The sequence below is a fragment of the Panthera uncia genome (genome assembly GCF_023721935.1).
Source record: "Panthera uncia isolate 11264 chromosome C1 unlocalized genomic scaffold, Puncia_PCG_1.0 HiC_scaffold_4, whole genome shotgun sequence".
NCBI classification, from domain to species: domain Eukaryota; kingdom Metazoa; phylum Chordata; class Mammalia; order Carnivora; family Felidae; genus Panthera; species Panthera uncia.
The window spans coordinates 77695076-77713361 of record NW_026057585.1 but is presented as its reverse complement, the minus strand read 5'-3'; the positions used below and the strand labels follow the sequence as shown (position 1 = coordinate 77713361).

Genomic DNA, 18286 nt, shown 5'->3' with positions numbered 1-18286 from the left:
ACAGTGAAAGCCATCACCAGAAACAGAAAACAATCCTGGCTTTAATAAAGACAGGATCTAACTACAAAAGAACTCCCTGGAGACCAGTGGCTTTTAAACCTAGTTGTGAAATTAAACTGATCCAGGAAGTTTTTAAAAAATACAGATCCTTGGGGCACCTGGGTAGCTCTGTTGGTTGGGTGACCGACTTGGACTCAGGTCATGACCTCGTGGTTTGTGGGTTTAAGCCCCCTGTCAGGCTCTCTGCTATCAGTGCTGAGCCCGCTTCTGATCATCTGTCTCTCCCTCTCTTTGCCCCTCCCCTGATCATGCTGTCTCTCTCTCTCAAAAATAAACAAACATTTAAAAAATAAAAAATACAGATTCTTAGACCCCACTTCAGGCCTACTGAATCAAAATTTCTGTGGAACCTAACACCTTACACATTTGAAAAGCTCCCAAATCCTGATACAGCTGATCCACAGAAAAACATTAAAAAAACCCTCCCTCCTTAGCACTAATACAGTTCTGGAAATTTTCTCACTTTATACTTATGTTCCAGAGGCTTTAGAACAATGGCCATTCACCAAGATCAATTTTAAACTTGGTATTATAATTTATATTAAGAATATTAAAAAAAACAAAATTCCCCAATATCCAAGTGGAGCTTACAAAGAAATATTGTGATTTGCCACAAAGTTACTGTACTGGTTTATATTACCTCGAATAAGGCGCTGAGTTTCACTGTGCAGTTTTTTTAACGCTTCCTTACTTAATTTGGCTGCCTTCCGTTCCTTAAAGAAAACAAAGAGACTATGTTAATGCTATTATCCAGAAAGACATTCATCCTTCAAGAGTTTGCCCTCTCCACGAAAAGAGGAGAGGGAAAAGTAAGCACTAATGAATTCAGTACAATATAAACTACTAAATATTTATCCAAAGGATATAACAAAAATGCTGATTCAAAGGGGCACACATACCCCAATGTTTATAGTAGTGCTATCAACAATAGCCAAATTATGAAAAGAGCCCAAATGTCCACTGACTGATGAATGGATAAAGATGTGGTGTGTATATATATGTGTGTGTGTATTTACATGTATACACAATGTACACACACAATGGAATATTACTTGGCAATCAAAAAGAATGAAATCTTGCCATTTGAAACAACATAGATGGAACTAGACTGTATTATGCTAAGCAAAATAAGTCAGGCAGAAAAAGACAAATATATGATTTCACTCATATGTGGAATTTAAGAAACACAACAGATGAACATAGGGGAAGGGAAGGAAAAATAAGATAAAAACAGAGAGGGAGCAAACCATAAGACTCTTAAATACAGAGAACTGAAGGTTGCTAGAGAAGAGGTGGGTGGGGGATGGGCTAAATAGGTGAAGAGTATTAAGGAGGGTACTTGTTGGGATGAGAACTGGGTGTTATAATATGAATGATGAATCACAGGGTTCTACTCCTAAAACCAATACTACACTATATGTCAACTAACTTGAATATTTTTTATTTTTTTTCATTTATTTTTTTTTTTAACGTTTATTTATTTTTGAGACAGAGAGAGACAGCGCATGAGCGGGGGAGGGGCAGAGAGAGAGGGAGACACAGAATCTGAAACAGGCTCCAGGCTCTGAGCGGCCAGCACAGAGCCCAACGCGGGGCTCGAACTCACGGACTGTGAGATCATGACCTGAGCTGAAGTCGGACGCTTAACCGACCAAGCCACCCAGGCGCCCCTAACTTGAATTTAAACAAGTAAATTAAAAAATAAACACAGGGAGAGCATTTATTTGCATATCACATTGAATTCAATACAATCCATATCTGTGTCCCTACTGTACACAAAGCAATACCATGGGTACCAGGAAAATATGATAGACTTGATAAAACATTTATCCCTCAGAAATCCACAATCTCCTGGGGAAAGAAACCAACATGACAACATACAGAGCTCTATCCCACCTTCCGTATGGTGCCTTTCGATAACTCAGTTTCTTCTTCAAATGAATAGACCCCACTCTCCAAAGACAGCTCTTTTTTCTAAAAGAGAAGATTACAAGTTGAAAAATACGGACAAAAATTAAACCGAAATAAGAGACGTTGCTTACTCAAAAGACTGCTTTTGGGGGCGCCTGGGTGGCTCAGTCGGTTAAGCGGCTGACTTCGGCTCAGGTCATGATCTCGCGGTCCGTGAGTTCGGGCCCCGTGTCGGGCTCTGTGCTGACAGCTCAGAGCCTGGAGCCTGTTTCAGATTCTGTGTCTCCCTCTCTCTCTGACCCTCCCCCGTTCATGCTCTGTCTCTGTCTCCAAAATAAATAAACGTTAAAAAAAAAAATAAAAAAAATAAAAAAAAAAAAAGACTGCTTTTGTACCCCAACATCACATCATGCTATGTTAATAAAAAGTCAGTAATTATCAAATAGAAAGTTTTAAACATACAGCATCCTATAATGCCTAGAAAAAAATTTGCTATCTCAAGTCAAGGTTGGGCCCTAATTTCTCATACTTCTTTATTTCATGTTTCCCTAAGGAGGGACAATGACTCCCAGGGAGCTAAAGGTAATCTTAGCAAGAACAACTGTGCTTCCAAACACTCAGGACAATGAGGTTTTGACTGCTGTTCTTTGATACCCCTCCAGAAACACTTTAGGTTCATTTCTTAGAGGCCACAGGATTATAAAATGTATACCTCTGTCCCATTACTTACCTGCTTCTTACACAATATAAAGTATCTTACTTTTTCCCCCTAACATTCCGATGAGGGCAATTAAAATACTAGTTTCCATACAAGTTAGCATGTCTATCACTTGCATTGCCTGATTCTAAAATTAACAGCCAAAAAACTGAAATCAATTGCCACATGTTTTTCTGGAGTTAAAAATGACAACTTTGGCTCAGGGCATGATCTCATGGTTCATGAGTTCGAGCCCCACCATCAGGCTCTGTGCTGACAGCTCAAAGTCAGGAGCCTGCTTCAGATTCTGTGTCTCCTCTCTCTGCCCCTCCCCCACTTGTGCTCTGTCTCTCTCTCTCAAAAATAAATAAACATTAAAAAAAAAAAGTTTAAGGGTGCCTGGGTGGCTCAGTCGGTTGAGTGTCTAGCTCTTGATTTCGGCACAGATTCCAGGGTTGTTGGATCGAGGCTTGTGTTGGGCTCAGCACCTGGTTACGATTCTCTCTCCCTCTCTCTCTCTCTCCTTCTGCCCCTCTCTCCTCTCCCTTGCTCACGTGCTCTCTCTTAAAAAAAAAAAAAATGGTTCCAGGGGCGCCTGGGTGGCTCAGTCGGGTAAGCATCCGACTTCGGCTCAGGTCATATCTCACAGTCCGTGAGTTCAAGCCCCGCATGGGGCTCTGTGCTGACAGCTCGGAGCCTGGAGCCTGCTTCAGATTCTGTGTCTCCCTCTCTCTGACCCTCCCCCATTCATGCTCTGTCTCTCTCTGTCTCAAAAATAAATAAACATTAAAAAAAAAATGGTTCCAATAGTAAATCAGAAAATAAAGAAGGGGCTTCTGGGTGACTCAGTCAGCTGGGTGTCCAACTTCAACTCAGGTCAATGAACTTGCGGTCCGTGAATTCAAGCCCTGAGTCGGGCCCTTGTGTGGACAGCTAGAGCCTGGAGCCTGCTTCAGATTCTGTCTCCCTCTTTCTCTGCCCCTCCCCTACTTGTGCTCTGTCTGTATCTCAAAAATAAACATTAAAAAACATTTAAAAAAAGAAAGAGAAAATAAAGCAAAGGTTAGGAGCAGTGGGTTAGCTCTTTTGCAATCATCTTTTACTTGCCTTGTGCTTTTTTACTTTGTTTTTCACAGCTGCCCTTATCGATTCTAATGACTCTTCGTCTTCTAATGCAGAGTTATTTTCTTCCTCCAATCCAGTTTCAAAAAGGTCTTTATCCACAAGAAGACAGCCACTATCATTAAATGGCTGTTTCACATCATCTTCCTGGACAATGCATAAAGACAAAGCAAAATCCAATCACCCAAACTCCAATATTTCACATCATAAGGTAATTTGGACCAGGCCATAAAAAGCCCATAATGTATCAGTAGACAAATATTTGGCATTTTAGAACATTCTCCCTGGTTCCTACCCACAGCCATCTTTTGAAGTCCATGCTGTGATTTTATGCCACTGTCCAAAACCAACTTAGTAAAAAGTAAATATTTTTTTTAAAAAACTCAAATACTTATCAAACAGCTAGTTTATAAAAAGATGTTTTTTTCTAGTTAGCAAACAAGACTTCTGACTTATGGATGCCTAAAAAAATACTCCTCTGAAAGTTCATTTTCATCAGATAACAAGCAGCACTCCATGTGCTTGCAGAGAAAATCAGAAATCCATTTACGGAGAATGAGACCAACAAGTTTTAAATTACATACCTCATTACTCGCAATACAAACCAATCAACTTGAAGCTATATTCTAAGTGCAGAAACCTCAAGAACTAAAAGCAATTTTTTCTAAGATGTTAATCTGCCTTAGAAAGAACAAATTTAGGGGCACCTGGATGACTCAGTCAGTTAAGCATCGGACTTTGGCTCAGGTCACGATTTCATTGTCTGTGAGTTTGAGCCGTGCGTCAGGCTCTGTGCTGACAGCTCAGAGCCTGGAGCCTGCTTCAGATTCTGTATCTCCCTGTCTGCCTCTTCCTGGTTCGCACTCTGTCTCTCTCTCTCTCTCAAAATAAAATAAAAAACAGAAAAAGAACAAATTCATTCTTTTAAATATACCTCATTTTTTGTTTCCTTCTTTTTTAGCCGCCTGATTTTTTCCATCTTTTTTTCCTCTTTCTCAAGTCTTCTCTTTGATTTTACTTTTGCTTTTCCTTCCATTCTTTCTTTATCATGTTTGGGTTTTTTGGAAATCTTTCTGTCAACTGTAAAGTCCACAGAGTTTTCAGATTGGAGACTCAGCTCTAAGGAAGGTGTCACCTGGGTTTCAAGATTTTCCTGATACAAAGACTCCTCAATGTCACTTCCAGCACTGTCTGCCAGAGTTTTGTAAATCCTTCTGACTTTTCCATTTTTTCTGGCATATAAGTTCTCTTTATTTTCCTCCTCAACACTGTCGTAAGTTTTCTCTGGAAAAGCATTTGTGTCCTCTCTTTCAGAATCACTGTCTTGTAGCAGCTTCCTGCTTTTCAATTTCTTACTCACAAATATCTCTTCATCTGAATCTGGAGAAAACATAATTTTTTTCAGAGATCTACTATTATTTTGTCCTCCTCCTGGTCCCACTACTCCTAAAAAACATCCAATTACCCAACTGCTGTGTCACCTTGTGAAATTATGTAACTACCAGTAAGAACTGATTGTAGCAAAGCAAATCTAAAAATAGGTTTTAAGAACCATTTTCCCTGGAAATGTCTCTTACTGAGAAATGTAATTATATATATTTACAAAGTGTAAAGTTGTTCTAATTCTTTTGGTAGGTGTTAAAAATCATTTATTAAAGGATGAATGCCTTCAACCATGCAATGTGGTAGCTTCTAGATATTTTACACATTTAATAATAGAAATGGTTAATTTCAAAAGAGTATATGCACTATAATTTTGCTTTTATAATAAATAAGACAAACAATAAGGCTAGGCATTAATAATTTAAAGAATCAAGAGAATAATGAAATTAATCCAATCCACTTATAACCCAGGCCCCCACATTCTATTTCTAAAAATAAAATTACTATTACAAACCTCCATCACTCAAGGGCACAATTGTTCCACAGCTGCCTTGTCCACTGTCTGAAGGACTATCAGGTTCTTCCTGTGCGATAAGTTTTGGATCATTGATTTCTAGATGAACCTAGAAAATGAGAACACACTTTGCATTAACCAGGTGGTGACAGAAAGCTCTGAGTACATAATGATACACAAATCATCATAGGATCAGCAGGCTGAAATGAAGGGATAACATTAAGAATTACTGGACAAAGAAAAACACAAAAATTCACTGTTCACCTTTGAAGGATACTATAGAAGCAATGATTCATTTTGAGTAATGGTACATAAAAAGAATCAAGCATTTATTACACATTTTCTGTTTGAACTGCTTCTCAGTGTATCCAAATGACATGTTAAATAACATCACAGAATTGCAATCCTGATGTGAAAAAAAAATCTATAGGACAAACCGTGTGTTACTTTTGGAATGAACTTCAAGAGAAAAGGAGAAAGAGAGGAAGGGGGACCTATATAGAGTTAAGATACATACACACATACACACACATATCAACAACTGCAGTATGCACATTTTGTTTTTGTTTTTAATTTTGTTTAAGTAATCTCTACATCCAACGTGGGGCTAGAACTCACAACCCAGAGATCAAGAGTCCCATACTCTACTAAGCCAGCCAGGCATCCCATGCAATATGCAGACTTTGGATCCTGACTCAAATAAACAGAGCACCTGGGTGGCTCAGTTGGTTAAGCATCCGATTCTTGATTTCAACTCAGGCAGTGATCCCAGGGTTATGGGATTGAGCCCTGTGTTGGGCTCCACGCTGTGTGGAGCCTACTTGAGATTCTCTCTCTTTCTCTCTGCCCCTTTCCCCAGCTCATGACTTCTTTCTCTCTCTTTCTAAAACAAAATAAATAAACAGAAAGTATACATCTGAGTCAATGAAATCTGAACACTATCTATTTAGTATTAAGTAATAATTCTAAGATTTTTAGGTGTGGTAATATTTGTGTTACCTGTTTTGGAAAGCCCTTATCTTTTAGAGATGCATAAAGAAATATTTTTGGATGCAATGATATCTGGAATTTGCCTCCAAATAATCCAGTGAGGGTGAAAGTGGATGAGCTATAAATGAAACATGATTGGCATGATTTGATAACTATTTAAGTTAGGTGATAGGTTCATTATACAGCCTTTCTACATTTGCATATGTTTGAAAATTTCCAAATAAAACCATTAAAATGTTTTTTAATGTTTATTTTATTTATTTTTTTTAATTTACATCCAAGTTAGTTAGCATATAGTGTAGTAATGATTCCAGGAGTAGAATCCAGTGATTCATCCCCTACATATAACACCCAGTGCTCATCCCAACAAGTGTCTTCCTTAATGCTCCTTGCCCAGTCCATCCCCCAACCCATAACTCCTCCAACAAGCCTCAGTTTGATCTCTACGTTTGTCTCTTATGTTTTGTCCCCGTCCCTGTTTTTATATTATTTTTGCTTCCCTTCCCTTATGTTCATCTGGTTTGTATCTTAAATTCCACATATTACCAAAGTCATATATTTGTCTTTCTCTAATGTTTTTATTTATTTTTAAGAGAGAGAGGCAGAGTGCTAGTGGGGGAGGGGCAGAGAGAGAGGGAGACACAGAATCCAAAGCAGGCTCCAGGCTGTGAGCTGTCAGCACAGAGCCTGATGTGGGGCTCAGACCCACAAACAGTGAGATCATGACCTGAGCCTACGTCAGATGCTCAACTAAGCCACCCAGGCGCCCCTCAAATAAAACCATTTTAAAGGTCACAAGTAGAGGTGCCTAGGTGGCTCAGTGGGTTAAGCTTCTGACTTTGGCTCAGGTCATGATTTCACAGTTCCTGGGTTCCAGACCTGCACAGAGCTCTGTGCTAATAGTGTGGAGCCTGCTTTGGAGTCTGTATCTCTGTCTCTCTCTGCCCCTGCCCCCCACCCCGGCTCTCAAAAATAAATACAACATTTAAAAAAAAAAAATCACAAGTAAAAAGTATAAGTAGGATGGGTGTGTTAGGTGACATGACCAGTCAAGTGACCAGGCTGACCCTAGAGGCCAGGTCTCCTACATCCCTGGTGTTCTTAGGGCTCTGACTTGACTTAATAGGGGGGCAGATATTAACATCTGTAATGTAGTCGAGCATTACTCACCCTAATGGCTTCTCTAACAACTATTAAATTGTTTTAAATGTTTGGTATAATTACTAAAATAATAACCAAAGATAACAGGTATTAAGGAATCATTGAGGATCATCACATATGTGCTGATGATTCTCCCAACACCTGAAGCAGTAAGATTCTTTGTGGATGTGGAAACTGAGTTTAGATAACCACATAACTCAATACATGCTTTAATCACTTTCTTCTATGCAATTTTTAGCAGTATCTGCCACAGTCAGGGCCAGGAACAGGGCAAGAACAGAGTCAAGTCTGAAAAACCCCTGGAATTGAGATAATAGTACAACATTAAAAACAAACAAACAAACAAAAAATCAAACTGGCAAATCATGGCTCATGAGGTCAGCCTACTACTTTTGTAAATAAAGTTTTATTGGAACCAGGGCCAGGATTATAGGCACCTGAAGTGGAGTAGTGCAAGCGCAGGGTCAGATCTTGTCTTTATTTAAAAGTTTTATATTTTGTTCCAAACCATATAATGGAATTTTTGCTTTAACTTTTATTTTTAAAAATTGCATTAAAATATTATCTTAATTACTGAGTTTGGGGAGCCCTCTTAAATTTTGCTCCCAAGGCTAGTGTCCCACACTAGTCCCCGCCCCAGAAAAGAACAGGGTTCTGGAAACAGATGCTTCTATGCCCAATCCTGCCAGCAATCAAGCCACAAGCCGAGAGGGTCCGACACTCCTACTTCTTTCGGGGTCGCGTTGGATGACCTCACAGGCCCTTTGTAGATCCAATTCCGAACTCCCAAAGACTGCCGCCGTCCATTTCCGGAGAACCCCGCCCCGCATCCCAGCGGCCCGGGTCTGCCCAGGCCTTCCTCTTTTGGGGAGCTGGACAAGGAAGAACTCCGGCGGCAGGAAACGCGCCAAAGGGGAGGTGGGCGGGCGTGGCCGGCTGAGGAACTGCTGGGCGGCCAGCTGCGCGCGCGGAAGGGACCAGAAGCGACGCCGCCTAGCTCACCGAGGCGCGGGAAGTCCACCGCGGGACCGGACCGCCAGAGTCGCGAGCCCCAGGGGCCATCCCGCCAGGCCCGGCCGCGCGCCGCGCCGCCACGGTGCCGCCGGGAGCTGTAGTCCTCCCAGCTTCCGCGACCCGCTCCGCCCGACTCGACCCCTACCCCAACCCGCCCCTCGGAGCCAGGCCTCCGCAGCCGCGGATGGCGGCAAGTGCACGAACCCACCTCAGAAAGTACTTCGCCCGTCATGACTCCGGCTTCCTAGCGCTTCGCTTGTGACGGAGCGGGTCTCCTGGTCCCTTAGCCGGAGCGCAGCCGCTCCCGCGGTCTCCAGCCCGGCAACACCGTTCGAGGTTTCGCGCCCAGCCAGAGTGGAGGCCCCGCCCTGCCGATTTGCACCAATCCGGAGGAGGGTTTCTACATGAGGCCACGCCCCCATGCCGTCCTACCAATCACGAAGCACCTTTGACGAGCCCGGAGACTGTAATCTGGGTAGGGTTGGCGGGTCTCTGTTCCTCTCGTCTATTGAACCTAAGTGAGGCTGAGATTCTCCTGGCTGCCAGGCGGTCGGGGCCCTCTGGCTTCGCAAGGCGGTACCAGGAGAGTGGTGGCCTTTGACCTTTGACCCTTGCCACAGCGCAGTGTGAGGAGTAAGCCTTCTGGGCTGGATGGAGGTGAGCTGGGAGAAGATCCCAGGGCAACCGAAGGCACCTGTGGGGATTTTCTCCAGGACCTCCATCCCTGGAGCAGCTAGATCCTACTTCCTCCTTGTACATAGCATTCATGCCACTGAACAAACAGACAAGTTTTGTGGGCTGCTCGGATACCAAAGAATATCCTTGGATAACCTTTATAATTTTACTTAAATTTAATTTGAGGATGCAGAAAACATGCACCCATACCATTTCTAGACTTTTTGGACAAGACAGGAAAAAGAATAAAAGGTCTGGAGTCAGACTAATCCCAAACAATTCTAATCTCTTGTCATTTTGCTAGTTACTATCTTTTTGCCCCTCCAGGTCCATTCTCTGTCTTTCCTTATCCTGCTCTGTCCAGCAAAGGATGACTTCTCCCCACTGCATTACCCAAGCTCCCTTGCCCTCTGGCTCCTGGTTCAATCAAGCCCCTGGAAAGTACTTTACAAGATTACTATAGGGAGAAGATCAGAGGGCACCAAGAAAGAAAGGCATGGTAGTTACCATCCCCACTTCATTCTCGTGATCCTATCCACTTGTGGGGTAACCAACTCATCCCTATTTTCCCAGGACTTTCCCAGTTTTAGCAATGAAAATCCCATCTCCCAAGAAAATCAGTTCCAGGCAAACCAGGATAATTACCTTATCCACTGGCCTCCTCTTCCAAGTTTCCAGCTTTAGTTGGGTTCAGATAAAAGTTCTCTTTCTTCATCTTTCTTTACCTCCTCACCACTTCCCAACCCACTTTTGCCACACCAACAAGATCCCATTTTCCACCCTCTTCTCTCGCATCTGTCTAGCCACGTTTTCATCCACTTTACTATTAATTGCTACATTGATGATTTACAAATATCCGTCATAGTGCTCCTCCTTCATATTTGGAGGGCTAATATTTATCAGGGGCTTACTTACCCTGTGACAAAAACAGTTGCAAGAATTTTGCAAACATCTTATTTAATCTTCAGAGTAAATTAAAAAAAAAATTTTTAATGTTTATTTATTTTTGACAGAGAGAGACAGAGCATGAACGGGGGAGGGGCAGAGAGAGAGGGAGACACAGAATCCAAAGCAGGCTCCAGGCTCTGAGCTGTCAGCACAGAGCCCGACGTGGGGCTCAAACTCACAGACCATGAGATCATGACCTGAGCCGAAGTCGGATGCTCAACCGACTGAGCCACCCAGGCGCCCCCAGAGTAAATTTATAAGGTAAGTAATACTACTATCTCCATTTTAGCAGGAAACTAACTTTTAAAAACGCTAGTAACTGGTGGAGCCAATATTCATATCCTGCTCAGTCTGACTCCAGAGCTCAAACTCTTCAGAGAGACCTTGACTGAGTCCCCTCTACATTCTCCCTCTATCCCATGTTCTGGTTTCCCCAATAACACCTCTGCTGCAATTTTATTTTATTTAAATGTTTATTTATTTATTTTGAGAGGGGTGGATAGGAGGGGCAGAGAGAGAGAATCTCAAGCAGGATGTGGGCTGTCAGCACAGAATGCCACACGGGGCTTGAATCCAAGAACCTTGAGATCATTTTCTGAACTGAAATCAAGAGTCCAATGCTTAACTCACTGAGCCATCCAGGCATCCCTGCAATTTTATTTTTAGCTATTTGTATATTGTTGCTCCAAGAGGACAAGCACTTTGTTTCCTTTAACACCATATCCTATCTAGAATAGTCATTCTCAAACTTGGGCATGCATCAGAATGATCTGAAGGGCTAGTAAAAAAGATTGTTAAACCCTACTCTCAGAGTTACTGATTCATTATGTCTGATGTGAGGCCAAAGAATTTGCATTTCCAACAAGTTCACAGATGATGCTAGTGCTGCTGGTATGGTGACCATGCTTTTTTGAGAAGCAAGGGCTTAGAACATATCTGGCTGGGGCTCCTGGGTGGCTCAGTCAGTTGAGCGCCTGACTTCAGCTCAGGTCATGGTCTCGCAGTTCGTGAGTTCGAGCCCCATGTTGGGCTCTGTGCTACCAAACAGCTCAGAGCCTGGAGCCTCCTTCAGATTCTGCATCTCTCTCTCTCTCTCTCTCTCTCTCTCTCTCTCTCTCTCTCCTCCCCTGCTCATGATCTGCCTCTCTCTGTCTCTCAAAAATGAATAAATGTTAAAAAAAATTTTAAAAAAAGAACATATCTGGCTCATTGTAAGGAAATCAGTCAATATTTGTTGAACTAACTTGATCACTTGACAATTATAATATTATTCTTTTTTTAATGTGTATTTATTTATTTTGAGAGAGTGAGAGAGAGAGAGAGAGAGTGGGGGAGGGACAGAGTGAGAGGGAGAGAATCTCAAGCAGGCTCCACTCTGTCAGTACAGAGCCTGATGCTGGGCTTGATCTCTCTAACTGTAAAATCATGACCTGAGCCAAAATCAGCGAGATGCTTAATCGACTGAGCCACCCAGGCACCCCAACAAGTATATTATTCTTGAACTCTCTTTGGAAGTGAGTAATTGAGATAATAGTCCTGATATTAGCATTTTCAGAACTAATTAGCATTTTGTTCTCTTTGAAAAACACCTATTCAGCCACCAGAAAAACATAAAAAGAGAGTTCTGATTTGGACAATGAGTGGAATGAGTGAGCTAGGAAAGGGAAACCTTTTATTCTATTTATTAACTGTGCTAATCTAAAGTGAGTCTGTATTTGGAATTAACAATCTACAGTTTCAATTTTGGTGGTTGGCACCATAATCCATCATTCACCAATTTAGAAACCTGGGAGTCACTTTGACTCTTCTCTCTCCTTTGACTCTCAAGGTTTATCATCCAACAAGCTCTGTTTATGAAGTTGATAAATAGCAGCAAGAGAAAGCTCTGGGGTGTTCACTTTGCAGAGATTAGCCTAAACCTGTCCAAGAAATGGCTTTGTAAACCTAGGTAAGTCATTTAGCTTCTCAGAGCCTTGCTTTCATTATATTTAAGTAGAAAACACTGAATCCAATCCAATCAGATCAGACTGAATTTCAAATGGATTTAAGTGGCAGATCACCAGGAAGTATGTCTACAGGAAATACTTTGCAGTACTGACCACACCTAATCTGGTCATAGAAATTAGACACTACTAGTATCTATCCTTATGTCACATGAAATCAATATAAAAAAAGGAATTCTGGGGGCACCTGGGTGGCTCAGTTGGTTAAGTGTTGGGCTCTGCACTGACAACTCAGAGCCTGGAGCCTGCTTCAGATTCTGTGTCTCCTTCTGCCTCTTTGCCCCTCCCCCACTTGTGCTCTCTTTCTCAAAAATAAATAAATAAACATTATAAAAATAAAAGGAATTCTGGGGCACCTGGGTGGCTCAGTCAGTTGAGTGTCTGACTCTTGATCTCAGCTCGGGTCATTATCTCCTGCTTCATGGGACTGAGCCCCGCATCGGGCTCTGTGCTGATGCTGTGAAGCCTGCTTGAGATTCTCTCTCTGCCCCTCCCCTGCTCGTGCATGTGCACTCTCTTCTCTCTCTTCCAAAATAAATGGATAGACTTAAAAAAACAATAAAATGAAAAAATAAAAAAGGAATCCTGACATTACATATCCATGAAAAAATAAGTCACAGGATTTAACGTGGTCAGCCTATTTGAAGGTTGTATTTATAATCGCTCACTGGCAGACAAACAAAAGCAGTTTCCAAAGGCTTATGAAAGTTTAGAGGGAACAGTTGATTAAATTATATGTTTTCTTTCACTCTTTCTGAACACTGAGAAAGCCTCCCATGTTAAATTTTAGTACTACTATTCCTCTGGAGTTAAGTGTGAGAAATGGCTTGCTTTTTCTAAAGTCCTAGGCAGCTAAATCTTTATCCCTGGAGAAACACTGCCACCATGTGGCAGGCCTCAGTCATGTCATTCTATCTATTGCCTGTAGCCACTCTATTCTAAAAAAAAAAAAAAATTTTTTTTTTCATTTTAAAATTATTCAAAGAGTTGTTTAAATTTTTCCTTGGTGTGGTGAGATAATTTCATCATTCTTTTTAAAGAATCTTCTTTCAAAAATAATTTCATACCGTAATTCCAGTTTAAATCTTCCCCTGGAGGGTGCCCTGCTAAAAGGCCAAGGGCTATTTTTCTGGCTTAATGTAAGTACCCCTGACCTTTAAAACTGGCACAGGACTTGGGGCACAGGACTTGGAGCCTGGGTGGCTCAGTTGGTTGAGCATCCGACTTCAGCTCAGATCATGGTCTCGCAGCTCGTGAGTTCGAGCCCCACGTTGGGCTCTGTGCTAACAAACAGCTCAGAGCTCCTGAGTCTGCTTCAGATTCTGTATCTCCCTCTCTCTCTCCCCCGCCCCTGCTCGTGCTCTGCATCTCTCTGTCTCTCAAAAATAAATAAATGTTGGGGCACCTGGGTGGCTCAGTTGGTTAAGTGTCCGACTTTGGCTCAGGTCATGATCTCACAGTTTGTGGGTTCTAGCCCCGCGTCCGGCTCTGTGCTGACAGCTCAGAGCCTGGAGCCTGCTTCAGATTCTGTGTCTCCCTCTCTCTCTGACCCTCCCCCGTTCATGCTCTGTCTCTCTCTGTCTCAAAAATAAATAAACATTTAAAAATAATAATAATAATAAATGTTAAATAAATAAATAAATAAATAAAAATGACACAGGACCTGACACATAATGGGTGCTTACTAAGTAATTGTTGAATGAATGATTAAAATACTGTGGCCTAAAAAATATCAGGGCCTTTTCCCAAGGCATGGCAGCATTCACACCATCAACTATTTTTGTATGTAGAAGGTCCTTTACTGCAACTTTTGGCAAGCTCAAGTACCTATCAAATATTCATCCACTCTTTCAACAGACCTTAAGCATCTATTTTGAGCCTATTCTAAACATGGAGAATACAAAGATAAATAAAATTCAGTCTTGTTCTCAGAGAACTCCCATTGCTGGTTGGAGAGAGGCAAATAAATACACGTGTGTAATAGTAGAAGTGTGTGTAAGTAGCTGTGGGGCCCCGAGAAAGGCAACTGACTTTGCCTGGGGTAAGCCAGGGGGAAAGGACTCCTGAACTGAGTTTCAAAGATGGACTGGAGTTCTCTAGGCTAGTACAGAGAGGAGAAGGCATTTCAGGTATGTGTAGGGGCTTGATAAAGCATGTTGTGTTTGGGGAACTGAAAGTAGGTCAGTATGACTGGAGCTCAGGGTATGTGTTGGGGGGAGGGGGGAAATGGCCCGAATGAAGGCTGAAAGTTAAACAGGGAACAAAAAGTCTGGAGTGCTATGCTTAGACTTTAGTTTTTAGACAATATGAACTAGGCAGCTGGGGGTGGGGAGTGTTAAGAAGGAGAGAAACATGGCTAGATATATGTTTGAGAAAGATTATTCTGGCAGGGTATGAAGGCTGGATTGGAAGGGGATTAGACTGGAGGCAGGAAGACCAGTTGTCTAGGTGGAAGATTATAGGGATCTGAACTAGGTCAATGGTAGTAACAATGGAGAGGAGGAGACGGATGGAGGAAGAAAGGAGGCAAAACAGAGGAGAGCTTGTTGAATAATTTATCTTGAGGGGCGAGCGACAGTAGACTCATGGAACTCTGGTGACTCTCAGGTTTCTGGATTGGTGAGTGACCAATTATGGTGCAACTCATCAAAATTGAGAATATAGGCAATTAATTCCAAATACAGGCTCAGTTTATCTTGGCACAAAAGCTTGGTTAAAATGTAGAATAAAAGGTTTCCCCTTCCTAGGTGATCCCTGTTGACACATTATCCAAACTGGAGCTCTCTCTCTTAGCTTTCTTGGTGACTGAAGAGGTGCTCCCCAGGCACAGGCCCATCTCTCTATTCCATTTCCAAACTGCTATCCGTGCAGTATCCAGAACCTCAACTCAGCAGCTTTTTGTGTTCCATTCATATATCTTTTCCTTAATTTTCTTTTCCTTTCTGGCTACCTACCCAGGGTGGGAAAATGTGTAAGAAAAATTCCTCTGCCCTGCTTTATTCAGTCTTTTTTCCTCAGGCTTTGGCTTCATTTTTCGCAGAAACCCAAGTATTTTCATGACCCAACCCTCCCCTAAAGCCCTATAGACTTAATGGCTCGGTGATGCCAAGAGTGTTTATTTGGACATCAGCATCCTCAGCACTTGGTCAATTATACCTCAATCACATATTCCTCAACCAGTTTAGGAAGACTAGACCCCTATGTGTATGTCTAGGGACGGGGATTCCATCACAGAAGGATAAAAGGGATCTGCTCCACTCCTATTTTCTATTAAATTTCAGTACTTACTTATGGGAAGGCTAATGCCTACTTCAGACATGTCAGGTAGTTCGACTGCACCTAGAAGGGCAGAATCTTATAGGAATATAGCAAATCCTTCAAGCACAATATAGTTGGAGAAGGAACACTTCCTAAGACAGGAGGTGGTACTGGAGAGACAAAATAACATTGTTCCTACTATAAGCCCAAAGGATGGTTTTATTAGTGATATTCAACCAGGGGATTTATCACAGTTGTCATAATGACCCCACGTTTACCAGAATCTAGAGGGTAGGGCCAACATTGCTAATGTCAGTGAGAAACACTGAAATAAGCATAGAGGAAGATGGAGAGTTTGAGGTTTTTTTAAGATTTTATTTAAAAATTTTTTTGATGTTTATTTATTTATTTTTGAGAGAGAGAGAGAGAGAGAGAGAGAGAATGTGCGTGGGAGGGTCAGAGAGAGAAGGAGACACAGAATCTGAAGCAGGCTCCAGGCTCTGAGCTGTCAGCACAGAGCCCAATGCGGGGCTTGAACCCACAGACCTCAAGATCATGACCTGAGCCAAAGTTGGACCGACTTAACCGACTGAGCCACCCAGGCACCCCATGATTTTTTTTTAATTTTTTTTTAATTTTTAAAATTTAAATAATTTTTAAATTTAAATTTAAATACTTTTTTAAAAAATTTTTAAATTTAAATAATCTCTGCAGACGTGGGGCTGGAGTTTAATAACCCTGAGATCAAGAGTCCCATGCTCCACTGACTAAGCCAGCCAGGTACCCCAAAGGAGAATATTTTAGGTAAGGAAGATGGAACGGGTAACAGCACTGAGACAGGAATGATGGTAAGATTTTCAGAGAATTGTTTAACCCGTGACTTCATAATGATGGAATGGAAGGTAGGAAATAGAATGTCGAGATTGCTGAATTAAATTCAACTCAAGAAGGATCTACAGTGTCTTTTTGGAGCCTGAATACCTGCTAGATACACGGAATATATATGCAAGGATAAACCACACACACAAATAAATTACAGAGCAGATTGTGATAAGTGCTATGGGAAAGATATGAAATCTGTGCTCTGGGAAGCGGGATCACAGCAGACCTTGAATATGCAGCATGGAACTTTAGACAGTTGTTCATTTACTCCACAAAGCTTTATTGATCATTGTGATGGATTGCTAGAATAATCACAGCTCTTTGTATCCTCTGCCATCTAATTCTCAGGTCTCTCGGGTCTCTTAAATCTGTCCTTGTAACAAGGCTGTCTTTGTTACCTGCAGTGATGAACAAAAATATAGTGAAAGTAACATTGTATATATAGCTTCTGAGACTAAACTTTAAGGAGCTTTGCAGCTTTTACTATCATTATGTTAGAATACTGTGACACCCATTTAAGAAACCCAAGGTATCTTGTTGTATGGGTCAAAGAGAGGAGAATCAAGGCATTTTGGACAGTAGTTAACTGCTAGACTTGACCATCTTGGATCATCCAGCCGTATTGAGCCTCTAGATGAACGCAACCATGTGAGCAACCAAAGATGACACCAAGAAAAGAACTGATTAACTAAGCCTCGCCAAATTACAGAATCATGGGTGAATAAACGTGGGACTACCTTTTAGTAGAGTTTGGAATAATTGAAACAAGCTCTTACCTCCTGACCTCCATGAGCCAGGCATAGAAAATACAATTTTAAACAAAGTTTCTGCTGTTACAGGGATGATATTCTTGTAGTAGAAGATAGATAATAAACAAATAAATAAGTATATAATGTCAGTGATGAATGTTTTGGAAGAGAAATAACGGATGATAAAGGGTTAGAGAGTAGACCCTGAATAGCTAAAGCAATCTTGAGAAAAAACAAAGCTGGAAACATCACTCTCCCTGGTTTCAAACTATATTATAAAGCTATCATAATCAAAACAGTATAGTATTGGCATAAAAACAGACACATAGATGAATGTAACAGGATAGAGAGCTCAGAAATAAACCTACAAATGGGGCACCTGGCTGGCTCAGTCAGTAGAGCATGTGACTCTTGATCTTGGGATGGTAAGTTCAACCCCTGTGTTGGGCATAAAGCTTAAATAAAAAAAAAAAAAAAAAAAAAAGTTAAAATAGAAAAAAGAAAGAAACCTGTGAATAGATGGCAAATTAACTTACAAGAAAGGAGCCAAGAATATAACAACAAGAAAGGACAATCTCTTTAATAAATAGTATTAGGATTAAAAAACATTTTTTAATAAATAAATAGTGTTAGGAAAACTGGACAGCCACATGAGAAGAATGAAACTGAACCACTATCTTATACCACACACAAAAATTAACTCAAAATGGATCAAAGATTGGAATATAAGAAACCATAAAACTCCTAGAAGAAATTATAGTCAGTAAGCTCTTTGACATTGTTTTTTGGTGATGATTTTTTGGATTTGACACCAAAACCAAAGGCAACAAAAGAAAAAAACGAAGAAGTGGGATGATATCAAACTAAAAAGCTTCTGCACAGCCAAGGAAACCATCAACAAGACAAAAAGGCAAATTAC

At 41.3% G+C, this 18286-nt stretch overlaps 1 protein-coding gene across 1 annotated transcript in view; it reads right to left on the bottom strand.

Moving 5' to 3' along the window:
- Window positions 1-9190, bottom strand: part of CLSPN (claspin) — a 31414-nt gene extending 22224 nt beyond the window's left edge. The window contains exons 1-6 of the mRNA XM_049617529.1: window positions 9061-9190; window positions 5688-5796; window positions 4725-5170; window positions 3776-3937; window positions 1957-2034; window positions 701-773 (exon numbers count right to left, since the gene is read on the bottom strand). Coding sequence (XP_049473486.1) covers window positions 701-773; window positions 1957-2034; window positions 3776-3937; window positions 4725-5170; window positions 5688-5796; window positions 9061-9084 — 892 coding nt within the window. The 5' untranslated portion in view covers window positions 9085-9190. The remainder of the gene's footprint in view (window positions 1-700; window positions 774-1956; window positions 2035-3775; window positions 3938-4724; window positions 5171-5687; window positions 5797-9060) is intronic.
- Between the last annotated feature and the right edge of the window lie 9096 nt (window positions 9191-18286).